The sequence below is a fragment of the Schistocerca gregaria genome, chromosome 6, assembly GCF_023897955.1.
Source record: "Schistocerca gregaria isolate iqSchGreg1 chromosome 6, iqSchGreg1.2, whole genome shotgun sequence".
In the NCBI taxonomy this organism is placed as follows: Eukaryota; Metazoa; Arthropoda; class Insecta; order Orthoptera; family Acrididae; genus Schistocerca; species Schistocerca gregaria.
The window spans coordinates 42312695-42325878 of record NC_064925.1 but is presented as its reverse complement, the minus strand read 5'-3'; the positions used below and the strand labels follow the sequence as shown (position 1 = coordinate 42325878).

At 39.1% G+C, this 13184-nt stretch overlaps 1 protein-coding gene across 2 annotated transcripts in view; it reads right to left on the bottom strand.

The window, feature by feature from the left end:
• Positions 1-13184, bottom strand: part of LOC126278676 (uncharacterized) — a 251338-nt gene that overhangs the window by 42073 nt on the left and 196081 nt on the right. For both annotated transcript variants that reach the window (XM_049978916.1, XM_049978917.1), the window contains exons 11-12: positions 1950-2144; positions 1676-1865 (exon numbers count right to left, since the gene is read on the bottom strand). In XM_049978916.1, the coding sequence (XP_049834873.1) occupies positions 1676-1865; positions 1950-2144 (385 nt within the window). The remainder of the gene's footprint in view (positions 1-1675; positions 1866-1949; positions 2145-13184) is intronic.

The window sequence follows — 13184 nt, the reverse complement described above, 5'->3', positions numbered from 1 at the left end:
GATTTGTGCACACAGAAACTGCAATCTCTGTTAATGACACTCTTCACAAAATAAATTTCAACTGGTTCTTTTGTCACCTAGTTGCAAAAAGATGAAGTTATGATACAAGTTTGATATTTTCATGCTTCACAGTGTGATTTAGTGTTGATGCAATATTTTCTGCCACAGATACATTTTTGGGCGGTAAGACCTGAATGTACCTAGGTTATTCCATGCGTCTTTCATGGAGTATTCCATGCAGCTTTCATGGAGTTGTCTACCTGATGAATGATAAACCACACACTCGCAACACATCTTGTTAAATCTCAGTCTTGCAAAATGTCAAGTAGTCTTTGATGGAACCCCAAAATGCTGCTATCTTCATGGGAGGCCAAAAATTACTTTAACTTCATTCCTGGAGGTTTAACCTAGTTTTGATGACAGGTTTCCCACATAAGTCAGGGAACCCACTAATTTAAATCTCTCTTGGTCTTCTACCTGACTCCTTGTATCCATCTTTGTTATTTGTAGCACTTTACAAAACTGTTGTGGAGAACACCCATTTGCTTCAAAAATTCTCTTAGTGTAGAATCTCATCATACAGACTGTTCTCATCCACAATGCTGTGTGCTTTACAAACCAAAATTGTGAGGACACTCATCATATGGGAATGGTGGTGGCAGCTATTTGCATGTAAATATAAGTCTGTATGAGGCAGTTTCCAATAATCTGTGTGAGCCAACATGCCATCATTTTTGCAAACAAATCAAAATATTCACAAACGGAAGGCAGGACTCCTCTTTGATTTATACTGCAAAATTGAATTTAAATGATTTTAAAATACTTGTGATGTATTCTCAAAATCGAGCCACACTACAAGACAGATAGAAGTTTAAATCCATGGCTTTCCTGCCACACCTGGGAAAGCTTTAGTCAAAAATAGGTTGGCTCCTCTCCAAGCACAAAGTGCTTTACCATCCACGGAAGACAGAAGCACTTTTGGGTTCTGGCAAAGATAACTTGATACACAGCAAAGCTGGGGTTTACACGATTCCCTGCAAGTGTGGCCTTTTACAAATAAGGAAAATGACTCCTATAGTACAAGGAAGATGCATGGAACGCTGTAGGTACACCTGGATCTTAAAGCCCAAGAGATCAGCTGTAACAGAACACTGCGTCAACACCAGTCATTAAAAATAGTATAAAAAAGTCAAAATTCTAGAAATAGTATGAAAAAGTCAAAATTCTAGCAATGACTTCATCTTATGGGATTCAGTGGTGAAAGAAGCAGTTGAAATTAGTTCGACGAAGAATTTAATTATTAGAGAGAGTGGTTCCAACATGGACAAATCATGGAATACAGCACTATCTTTAACAAACTTGAAAAAGATGTCACTACAGTGCACCTAATAATTGTATATTGACATCCTAGTACAGATTGAGCATGTACGCACATATTCAGTTAATGCATACACTTTGCCATCGATCAACGTCTCTAGTTTTTGTGTGTCTATGGAAACAATGGATTGAGTCCTGTAGGTTTGATCTGATGGCTCACTCTGAAGATGGAAAAAAGGTATAAAGCCCAATTATTATTAGAAGAAGAAGAAGAAGAAGAATAAACAGAGTTCATCCGGCTGCACAGTGGAAATTTAGTTCAACAGTTATTGTGCCATGAAAAGATGTAGATACTTACCATTTGTTTCACATTTACAACATTTCTTCCAGATATAATAGCAACATAAACATCAGGCATGTTTGATAATCGTTCCAAGACACTCTTGGTCTCTGGAGGCAGAATTGCTAAGTCTGGGTGAGGTGCAATAGGAGCCAGGGTTCCGTCATAATCCAGCAGCAGGGCCAGCTTGTGGTGGTTGCCCAGGTACCTGAGAGAGGCCATGATCAGAAATGGATCCCAACATTTTAAACTAGCTCTTAATTACTTCACAATGAATACTCTGTGTTGTTACTTGGACAAATATTCATCAAAGTCATCCATAGTCACTGGCTGCATTGTTGTGGGTAAACCATCATCACCGTCTTCCCTCAGTGAGCCCATGGCCTTGAAAAATGATTTCATCCAATAGTTTACATCATGAAGCTTTTCTCTCCGACGAAGGTAGTTCATTCGTAGTGTCCGTTCATCTTCAGGCATTGTTAATGCCCTGCCATAAAAATTCATTATTCACTTCAAGTAACACTTTTACACTCATTGCAACAACTTTAACAATTAAAATAAAATACCAAATAGGAATAAAACCAGATCGGATTAATATTAAAGAGATACACATGTTACATATGTAATTCAAAACTTAAAGTAAAATGCTGGTTAAGAACAAAAGCCATTATCTTTAAAAAGGAAGAGTCAGAGTCAGTGACAGTGGAGAGAGAGACTACACTGAATTATTAACATCCTCATTTTATAAACCCGCTCTTTTATAAGGAGACAGATTCAGTATACAGAATAGGAAAATCAATAACATATAAAAAGAAAGATCAATTTCTTTCAAGGGCAGAGGAGACCAATGAAAAAGAAGTAGTATAAATATATAAACATGAATGAAAAAGATAGAAGTATATGAGCACAAAACTTGAAATCTGCAAAAGTTATATGCCTATTGCAGTCATTGTTCTACTCACCAAAAATTTTGTGTGACGGAAATAACTCATTAGATTAAAAAGAACACTATGGGTCTGGAACGAATATTTCACTCTGCAGTGTAGTATCAGCTGATCTGAAACTTCCTGCAAGATTAAAACTGTGTGCCAGACTGGGACTTAAATCCAGGATCTTACCAACTCTTCTGTTACTTTCCAAATTTCACTCAAGCTCCTCCATAAACCTTATGGGACCAGCAGTCCTGGAGGAGAGGGTATTTCAGAGAAATAATTTTGTCACACAGAATTTGTTTTTAATATATTTTTCCCATGTGGAAGTTTCTTTCTATTTTATTTATATACTTACCAAGCGGGAAAGCGCCGGCAGACAGGCACATGAACAAAACACACAAACACGCACACAGAATTACTAGCTTTCGCAACCGATGGTTGCTTCTTCAGGAAGGAGAGGGAAAGACGAAAGGATGTGGGTTTTAAGGGAGTGGGTAAGGAGTCATTCCAATCCCGGGAGCGGAAAGACTTCCCTTAGGGGAAAAAAAGGACAGGTGTACACTCGCGCACACACACACACACACACACACACACATATCCATCCGCACATGTATGTGTGTGTGTGTGTGTGTGTGTGTGTGTGTGTGTGTGTGCGAGTGTACACCTGTCCTGGGATGTGTGTGTGTGTGCGAGTGTACACTCGCTCACACACACACACACACACACACACACACACACACACACACACATCCATCCATCCGCACATGTATGTGTGTGTGTGTGTGTGTGTGTGTGTGTGTGTGTGTGTGTGCGAGTGTACACCTGTCCTGGGATATGTGTGTGTGTGCGAGTGTACACCTGTCCTTTTTTTTCCCCTAAGGGAAGTCTTTCCGCTCCCGGGATTGGAATGACTCCTTACCCTCTCCCTTAAAACCCACATCCTTTCGTCTTTCCCTCTCCTTCCTGAAGAAGCAACCATCGGTTGCGAAAGCTAGTAATTCTGTGTGTGTGTTTGTGTGTTTTGTTCATGTGCCTGTCTGCCGGCGCTTTCCCGCTTGGTAAGTCTTGGAATCTTTGTTTTTAATATATTTTTCCCATGTGGAAGTTTCTTTCTATTATATATATATATATATATATATATATATATATATATATATATATATATATATATATATATCATTTGTTTCTATTTAAAAAAATCGTCGATGGAGTAAAAATTGACCACTAATAAGTCTTTCAGCCTCCTTTTAAACTGATCTTTATTTGTAGCTAAATTTTTTATGTTTGCTGGTAGATTATTGAAGATGAGTGTTTCTGAGTAGTGGACCCCTTTTTGAACTAAAGTAAGTGCTTTTAAGTCCTTGTGCAGATATTTTTGTTCCTGGTATTGTATGTATGAACTGAGCTGTTCGTTGGAAAAAGATATATATTATTTAGGACAAATTTCATTAAGGAGTAAATATACTGAGAGGCAGTAGTTAGTAGTTCTTGTTCTTGTTCTTTGAAGAGGCTTCTACAGGACGTCCGTGAATTTACTCCACAAATAATACATATTACAAGCTTTTGGTCTCTGAAAACTTTTGTTTGACTTGAAGAGTTACCCCAAAATATTATACCATATGACATAACGGAATGAAAGTAGGCAAAGTACGCAAGCTACGTCTGCTAACACTCGAATTGCAAACAGAGATTTTTTAAGGCGTTTCTGCAGTTCTGTGGTGTGCTCCTCCCAACTGAATTTATTGTCAAGTTGTAATCCCAGGAATTTAAGACTGTCAACCTCTTCTATCTGCTCTTCTTCATACTTTATGCATATGCTGGGTGGAAACCTTTTACAGGTTCTGAATTGCATATAGTGAGTATTTTCGAAGTTTAATGTTAGTGAGTTGGCTTTAAACCATTTATTAATATCCATGAAAATATCATTAGCAGACCTTTCTAGAACTACACTCAACATACTATTTATTGCAATACTTGTGTCATCTGCAAACAAAACGAACTCTGCTTCTGGCAGTGTAACTGATGAGAACATGCCTTAATTAACTTCGTTGATATTTCATAGTAACCACTAGAATGCTTTGTTTTTAAAGATTTTGCTATGGAAATTATTTCTTTTGGTGAAGTGAGTGACATATTCATGGACCTGAAACTATTTGTAAAGGCTAGTTTCAGATATTCAAGGCATTATTTACTGATCCTGACAATCCCATTCTCTCAATAACAGATATTAAGTATTTGTTAAATAGATTTGCCACACTATGCCCATCGGTTACTAATGTGTCATCTACCCTTAATGCTACTTGCTCCTGTTCCTTTCTGGCTCAACCAGTCTCGTCTTTCACTATATCCCATATTGTTTTTATTTTGTTCCCTGACATTGCTATCTTCTTCTCTTAGTGCATTTGTTTAGATGTCTGAATTAGTTTTTATAATATTTTACAGTGTTCCTTATATTTAGCTAAATCATCAGCATTGGAGCTATTCTTGGTTGACAGATACATTTTCCTTCTTGTCTTGCAGGAAATCTTTATTCCTTGTGTAAATCCATGGTTTTATTACAGACTTCTGTTTAACTTGAGTAAACTTTTAGAGGAAAACAGTTTTCAAACATGGTACTAACATTGTTCGTGAATGTGTTATATTTTTCATTCATGTTGTGGACTATAAACATCTTTCCAATTCATATCTTTGAGCAGTTTTCTAAAACACTCAATTTTTGGTTGATTGACTACTCTCCTGTACTCAGATTACGCACTATTGATAATCTGCTTAGAATTTACAACTAAAACAAGGAACTGCATGTCATGATCTGATAGTCCATTTATTACAGGTTTTATGATATGATTTTGTTCCTTTGATTTGTCTATAAAATGTTATCAATGGCTGTCCTTGAGGATTTAGTGATCCTAGTTGGAAAGTTTACAGTGTGAGTTAGATTGAAAGACATTACTAACTGCAGTAAATGTTTACTGGAAGAATGCATTAGAAACTCAGCATTAAAGTCACCAGCAATCAAAAGTTCTTTGTTTCTTCCTGTTACATAACCCAAAAGAGCTTCTAGATGATTTATGATTAGATTATAATTTCCTGCAGTTACTATTATATAGGATCTGTTATGGAACTCTACTTCTGTTGCACATGCTTCTAGATGCTGCTCTAAACAGAATTTATTAATGTCAATGTTCTCGAATTTATGGCAGTTTTTAATAAATGTGGCAACTCCTCCTCCATCCATAGCTACTCTGCAGAAGTAGGAAGCTAGCTTAAATCCTGAAATGTCCAACATATCTATACCAGTGGTCACTTGATGTTCAGAGAGGCAGATTATGTCAATTTGGTTAGATGAATTCATTTCATCGATACAAATGAGTAGTTCACCAATTTTATTTCTGAGTCCCGGAATGTTATGGTGTAATAAAGATAACTGATACTGCATACTAATGGGATTATAACTGCTTTGGCGAAGATGAACTAGCAGTTTCTGATTACTTTCTGTTAAATATTGTTTAAATGGAGGCTGTATGCTAAAATCTGACCCCTGTTCATCTGTTTTCTCAATCTGAGTGTGTCTTCCAATCTCTCTTAAAATACATTTTCTTTCCCCCTTCCCTATCCTAAAAAAGGCATCCCTCTGACACCTGTGACCACTGGTATTTTACCACTTGTGGCAGTGTCCCCTCCTTAAGTTTTCTGCAATCAACTCAGACAGTTTTCCCTTCCCTTTCCTATTGAGGTGAAGGCCATGCCTAGTGTAGTCCCACATATCGATAGCATCTATAGGAATCAAACCAATATGGAACCCTACATCCATCCTAGGCAGCCACCCCAACTCCAAGTTCACCATCCTGACGGAAGAGTTCAAATGTGGCCAATCATGGCATCTAGACACAGACACAAATCCCACACTCATATGCTTTGTTGCTTTCACTATTTTGTAGAAAGTCCACTGTGAGGGTGAGTTATGAGTCATGCCTGGGTAGCAACCTGCTATATGACAGAAAGTTAAATTTCAGGGTTTTCATCCCACATCCTTCTTTATTTTATGACCAACAGATTTTGTTATAATCTGCATTTCAAAATGTGCTGCAAGTCTTCTGAGAGGGGAGGGGGGAATGCACTGTGTTGCAAAGTGCACTATGTGCATCAGGCACAGGAATGTGACTGACAGCCCAGAAGAGTACACAAAGCTGATAGAAAGGCATGCTAAGGCAAACCACTAGGGACAAAGATATGCATTCAGAAACTGGAAATCCTACTCTGGTGGTATCCTCAAACAGCTAGGACAGTAACATTTCAAATTCCAGAAGTAAATAAAAAAATTGCAATCAGATGTAGCATGAACAAGAAGGTGACTTTAGTTCTAGGTGATCCCTCTTATAACACTGACATAAATGAACCTAGAAGCCAGTGTAACACAGGAAAAATGTCAGGAAGAACTGCTGCACTGCAGGTGTTGAAGAAAAGTGATCAAGTGAAGGCACCAAAGCTGGAGAATGATGAAAACTGGGATACAAACAAGAATTAGCAGGTCCACAAAATCCTCTTTGCTTCTAAAGTTGCTATGAAAGAAGGCTGCATAGCTGACTTTGGATACAATGACAGTTGGAGCAATTCTGATATAATGGAAGAGGATGAAGTGAATTTCATGTAAACCAGGATTTACTACATGTGAACTTGGACTTTATTACACTGCTGAGTGTTACTGGTTAACATGATAAGAAGTTTTTTCTTCTCTTTCTAGGATACAAAAGAATATATTGATTTATTTGAGTTTCTTCAAAGTGCATGTTGAATAAACTCCTGAAGTCATTAGGTTTGACTTCATCGTATTTTGATGTTACTGTATTGTTTAATTTTTCAACCAGTACTTGTGAACTGATAGCAGTTGAACTATAGATGGATGTTAAGCTAATAGGAAATCTTTGTTAAAATAATAATAATAATAAATTTTTAGGTAGTTTGGTATCACTATCCTTTCCAAATCCCTGACATAAAAAACAGGTTTTCCAAGACAACAGACAAACAAAATGGTTAGCCATTGTCTTGAAAAACCTGCTAAATGCATTATGCAGTTGCATAACCCATTGCATGTTTCAAAAACATTTAAATAGCTGACTACCAATCTTTATGTGATTGTGGCAACTGTTAGTGCAACAGGCAGAAGACATACTTTGTTGGTGCTGCACATTTTTGCAATTTTGACTGAGATAAACTCAGGCTGCAGTGATCTTTGGTACACCAGTGTAGAAACAGCTAAGAAAAAAATCATTGCAATTTGCATATTCATTCACAGGCAACATCCCACTTCGTAGTTTTCTTTTGTGTGAGACCCTGTCTGCAAGATTTGTGTGTCGATTTGAAATTCTAGATTAACATATTCGACTGTTCACATTGTTTCTGCAAAATATTTCATCAGTTGTATTAATAACTGTTTGCACTGTGACATGCCATGAAATATCGAACATTCAATAGTGCCATCAGGGTTGCCACAAGCTTCCCCAAGTAAAATTCCCTGATTTCCAGACAAGTTTCAGCATTTTTTAACTCAACTCATTAAAAGACAATTAGCACACTCAGTTTAAAGTTACTTGTTTGCTGTGCTGTAATACACTGCACCAGCCAAAATGCAGCCCACTGTTAATACTGTTCTTGAACACAGAGTGAGTTGGCTGACAATTGTGAGTGGCTGGAAATTGCCCTGACTACTGCCAAAAGATTAGCAGCTGCTGCAAATCAGTGTGTTGGAAAAGCTCCCAAGAGTCATAACTGTGGTACTTGTACCAAATTTACTTCAAGTACTACCCTCTCCTGTGGATCCTGCCTCCTCTGAAGAAAGTAAGGAATCTGTGATTACTCATCCACTTGCCTATAAGTGGCATTTCAATGGTAAAGCTAGGCATCCTGTACAGGGTGTATGGAGGCCATGGAGCACTCAAGGTGTTATACTCATCCCCCAATCAACAAGTTTGTGGTGCTGTCTTTCATTGAAACTGAAATTGAGCCAGTGGGACTCACTTCATCTGTTTTGGGGAAACCTGCTTTGTCCAGTGTCAAAATGAGTCAAATGCAAAATCATTGGCTGTGGTGTCACCGCCAGACACCACACTTGCTAGGTGGTAGCCTTTAAATCGACCACAGACCGTTAGTATACGTTGGACCCGTGTGTCGCCACTATCAGTGCTTGCAGACCGAGCGCCGCCACACGGCAGGTCTAGTCTAGAGAGACTCCCTAGCACTTGCCCAGTTGTACAGCCAACTTTGCTAGTGATGGTTCACTGTGAACATACGCTCTCATTTGCAGAGACGACAGTTTAGCATAGCCTTCAGCTACATCGTTTGCTACGACCTAGCAGGGTGAAATATTCAGTTAGTATAAGCAATATCTTCAAGAATGTATTCTGAACTGATAATATTGTGAATCATGTACCATCAAGAGCGACGTTCATCATTAATGGATTGAAGTATCGAACTAATTTCGTCCGCTTCCTGAATTCTCATTCCTTGTCATGTTCCAGACCTCATGTCACTATAGTTCTTCCCTCCTCACGCTAGCCTGCTTGAGCTAAAACGGGTGCATTTCAGCCTCCATTTGTAACACGGTGTTGGCTCTTCTCCTAACACAAAATTGGCAACTGAAATGTACAGTGAATGATAGTACCCCTTAGGGAAATGGCAGCAAGGGACACAACAGAACATCATGTACACTTAGTGTGTATACCCGGGGGCTTTACTTTATTTGACATGTTGATGAGATTAGTCCAGCAGCCATTGGGGGAACAGGGTGCAGCCAACTGCAGATTGTGGTGCTCATTGGATCAAATGACACCTGTCATCTGGGCTCTGGGGTCATATTTGGATTATTCCAGTGATTAACAGAGAAAGTTGAGGAGACCAGCTTTGTGCACAGAGTTTCAATGAAGCTCACAATCTACAGCATTGTTCCCAGCACCGATCACTGCTCTTTGGTTGATTTCTGGATGACATCAATACAACAGTAAGCAGAGAAGTGATTGACAAACCAGGAGAGGACTTCACAGTGTCATTAACAGCAATGTGACACCTCCAACGGCATCCACAGTCTTACCTGTGACTGCAGTTTGGTGAGTTTAAAGAACATTTTCTAATTACGTCTATGTTTTGTTGTTTTCTAATGCGGAGATTGGACGTAGTGATGGAAATTGATTTTTGTACCACATGAACTTTTATCCACGAGAAAATCAGCTGAATCTCCACTTTTTGTTTGTTAGATATACATGCACCCGCTGACTAGCGGTCACTTTGGCCTCAGCGGCTGCCCGGAGTTGACGTGCTGTACTTCCTCCTGCGGAGCATGTAAGCTGGTGTTTGTTTACATTGCGACTTAGCCTGCACGCGAGCTTCGCTGTCTGAGATCATTAGAAATAAACTCAGGTAATCGACATTACGTTTCAGCTTTCGCCCGGAGTATGTACGACCGCAAGGAGGCGACGATCACGCCATTGGAACTTCGGGATATCCACCTATCGATTTTCAGCAATGTCGTTTACGTTAAAATGATCAATGACGCTGTGTGAGAGAGCATTTTGAACACAACCAAACAGGGATTCTGTTTCCGCCAAGCTGATGGCAACGTCAGCACGATCAAAGTTGAACATGCGGAATTAGGTGTTACAACTATTGGCGTGTTCGGATTGCCCTTAAGGTATCTGCATGGAACATAATAGGGCTTTCTGGGCTGACTTCCTGACATACCCTGCTCTTAACGGGGTGCGTCATAACACAATGGAAGGACTGAACCTGAGATTTGAAAGGTTCTGTGACGTGCTAGCTACAACTTCCTGAACTTCTTTGAACTTATTTGACTTGTCGCTCTAACGAAGTAGGCGAGTGTCAGCAATATGTCTCGTGGTCTTATTGTGGCATGTTTATCTTCTGCCATTAGGTCAGATGATACAAATGCCATTTGCACACTTAGAGTAGCAGATCGACAGTGACCAACTTTAAACAGAACTTGATTAATTTTCACACACATTTATTAAAATAATAACAAGCATATAAATAACTTATCTTGATTCTGGATGCTATTTACAATTGACAATCTGAAGTTCCTTTGGTCTTGGTATGTTAATCTTATTCTCACATATCTCTGATACTTGACAAAGTGTCTATACATTTATCTTCATGGCTATGTACAGGAATATGATAATCTTATTAGGCGCAGACTGAAACTTGACTATAGACTGGTACAGGCTAATGTAGACTGGTACAGACAGGTGCACATAAATGCAGACTAAGGCAGACTGACTAATCAGAGGTCTGTACACTCGTTATAATACTTCGAGCGTTCAGGTATCACTTCGCGAGTGTGATCCGCGAGGAGAAAAGGTTCTACGTTAACAGCAATCTCATTGGCTGCGTTACATATTAATACATGGATCGTCCCTAAGACAGAGCCATCTCATAGTGTGGAGAAGGACGTGCGCTGCTCCTGCGCTGTTGTGCTTAGCGGGGTGTGCTCTACTGGGAAAGTTGTGTATGCACTGACTACGCGGAACTATGTACACAACACTCAGTATCAGGGATGGGCATAAAATGGCAATTGAATCTTACAATTGTCCAACAGACTTATCTACAGATATAATTGAAAACTTTAGAGAAAACTTCAGTTAGCTCGCAAGTAAGTTTCTGAATCATACTGTAATCACTGGAGGAGACTTTAAGCTTCCAGCAATCAATTCGGAAAGCTACACTTTGCTACTGGTTGGCACGATAAGATTTCCTTTGAAACATTACTAAATGCCTTCTCTGAGAACTGTCAAGAGCTTATAGTTCAAAATCCAATCTTGATGGAAATATATTGGATCTAACGTCAACAAAGAGACTTGACTTCTTTGAGGGCGTCAACATCGAAACAGATATCAGTGACACTGATGTGGTTGTGGCAGCAGTGATTACCACAGCAAAAAGGACAACTAAAACAAGCAGGAGGATATATATGTTCAGTAAACTAGAGAAAATCAGTAGTGTCATATCTCAATGAGGAACTTAAAACTTTTACATAGGGTAGGAGCATGTAGAGGAACTATGGCTAAAATTTTGAAAGAGTAGTTGATCATACACTGGATAGATATGTACCCAGTAGAATCCACAGTATACAGTAACTGTAAAAAAAACTTCAAAAGAATAAGAGACTGCTGCATAATAGGTTTAGAACAAAGTGTAGAACAGTAAATAGAGAGATGCTGAATGAAACAGGTTTGGCAGTCACGAGGTCTTCAATGACTACCATAGCAGGATATTATCAAATGATCTTCCACAAAACCCAAAGAAATTCTGATTGTATGCAAGGGCTGTTAGTGGCAACAAAGTTAATTGCCCAGTCCCTGGTGAATGAGACAGGAATTGAAATTGAGAGTAGCAAAGTAAAAGGTGAAATGCTCAAAACTGTTTCCAAATGTTACTTTACAAAGGAAAATCAACGATAACTGCCCTAATTTAATCCTCATTCAGTAAGTATTTGTGTCTGTGGTGTTGAAAAATGGCTGACATCATTAAAATTGAACAAAGCTCCAGGGTCTGATGTAATCCCTTTGAGATTCTATACTTGATTTGTGGCTGATTAACTACTATTAACTAACTATTATCTATCATAGTCTCTCGAACAAAAAGCCATGCCCAGTAGTTGAAAGAAAACCCATGTCCATCATCATCAATGTAAATATTACATGTAGAGGCAGGCACTACATGATAAATTTATAAGTCTTGATGCCTCATAGCCTTTTTCTTATTGGTGCAGGAATAAAGGGTTAAGCTATGAGCATTCACTAATGACTCTATAAGATACAGTGTATAAAGTGATGCATACAGTGGGGCATATGGATGTTTGGGTCAGTTTGTGAAGTGTGCACAAATAATATATTGGTAAGTAGACTACACCCAATAAACAGGAAATCTGGTTTCAAGCCTCTGTCTGGCACAAAGTCTCACATGTCAGCAATAGATGGGACAATATTATGAAAAGCTTAGACTGCTACTCACCATATAGTGAACATGTTGAGTTGCAGACAAGCACAACTAAACAGATTGCTAAACAAGTGAGCTTTCAATCAAAATTATTTTTATCTTCCACCATGGTGTGCTTGTCTGTGACTCCACATCTCCACTATATGGTGAGTAGCAATCTATCCTTCCCATAATATAACAATATTATAAGAAGGAGAGCTGGTATCACCATATAGTGGAGATGCTGAGTCACAGATAGGGACAACAAAAAGACTGTCACAATTATAGCACTGTCACACATGCAAATGCAACTCACACACATGACTACAGTGGCAGGCAACTGAAACCACACTGCAAGCAGCAGCACCAGTGCATGATGGGAGTGGTGACTGGGTGGGAGGCTGGAGCAGGGAACGGAAGGGATAGTACGGTGGGGGTGGTGGACAATGAAGTGCTGCAGGATAGACTGAGGGCTGGAGAGAGGGGGGGAGGGGGGAGGGTTGGAGTAGCAGAAAAGGAGTGAAATAAAAAGACTGGGTGTGGTGGTGGAATGAAAGCTGTGTAGTGCTGGAATGGGGATAAGGAAGGGGCTGAATGGGTGTACAGCAACTGAC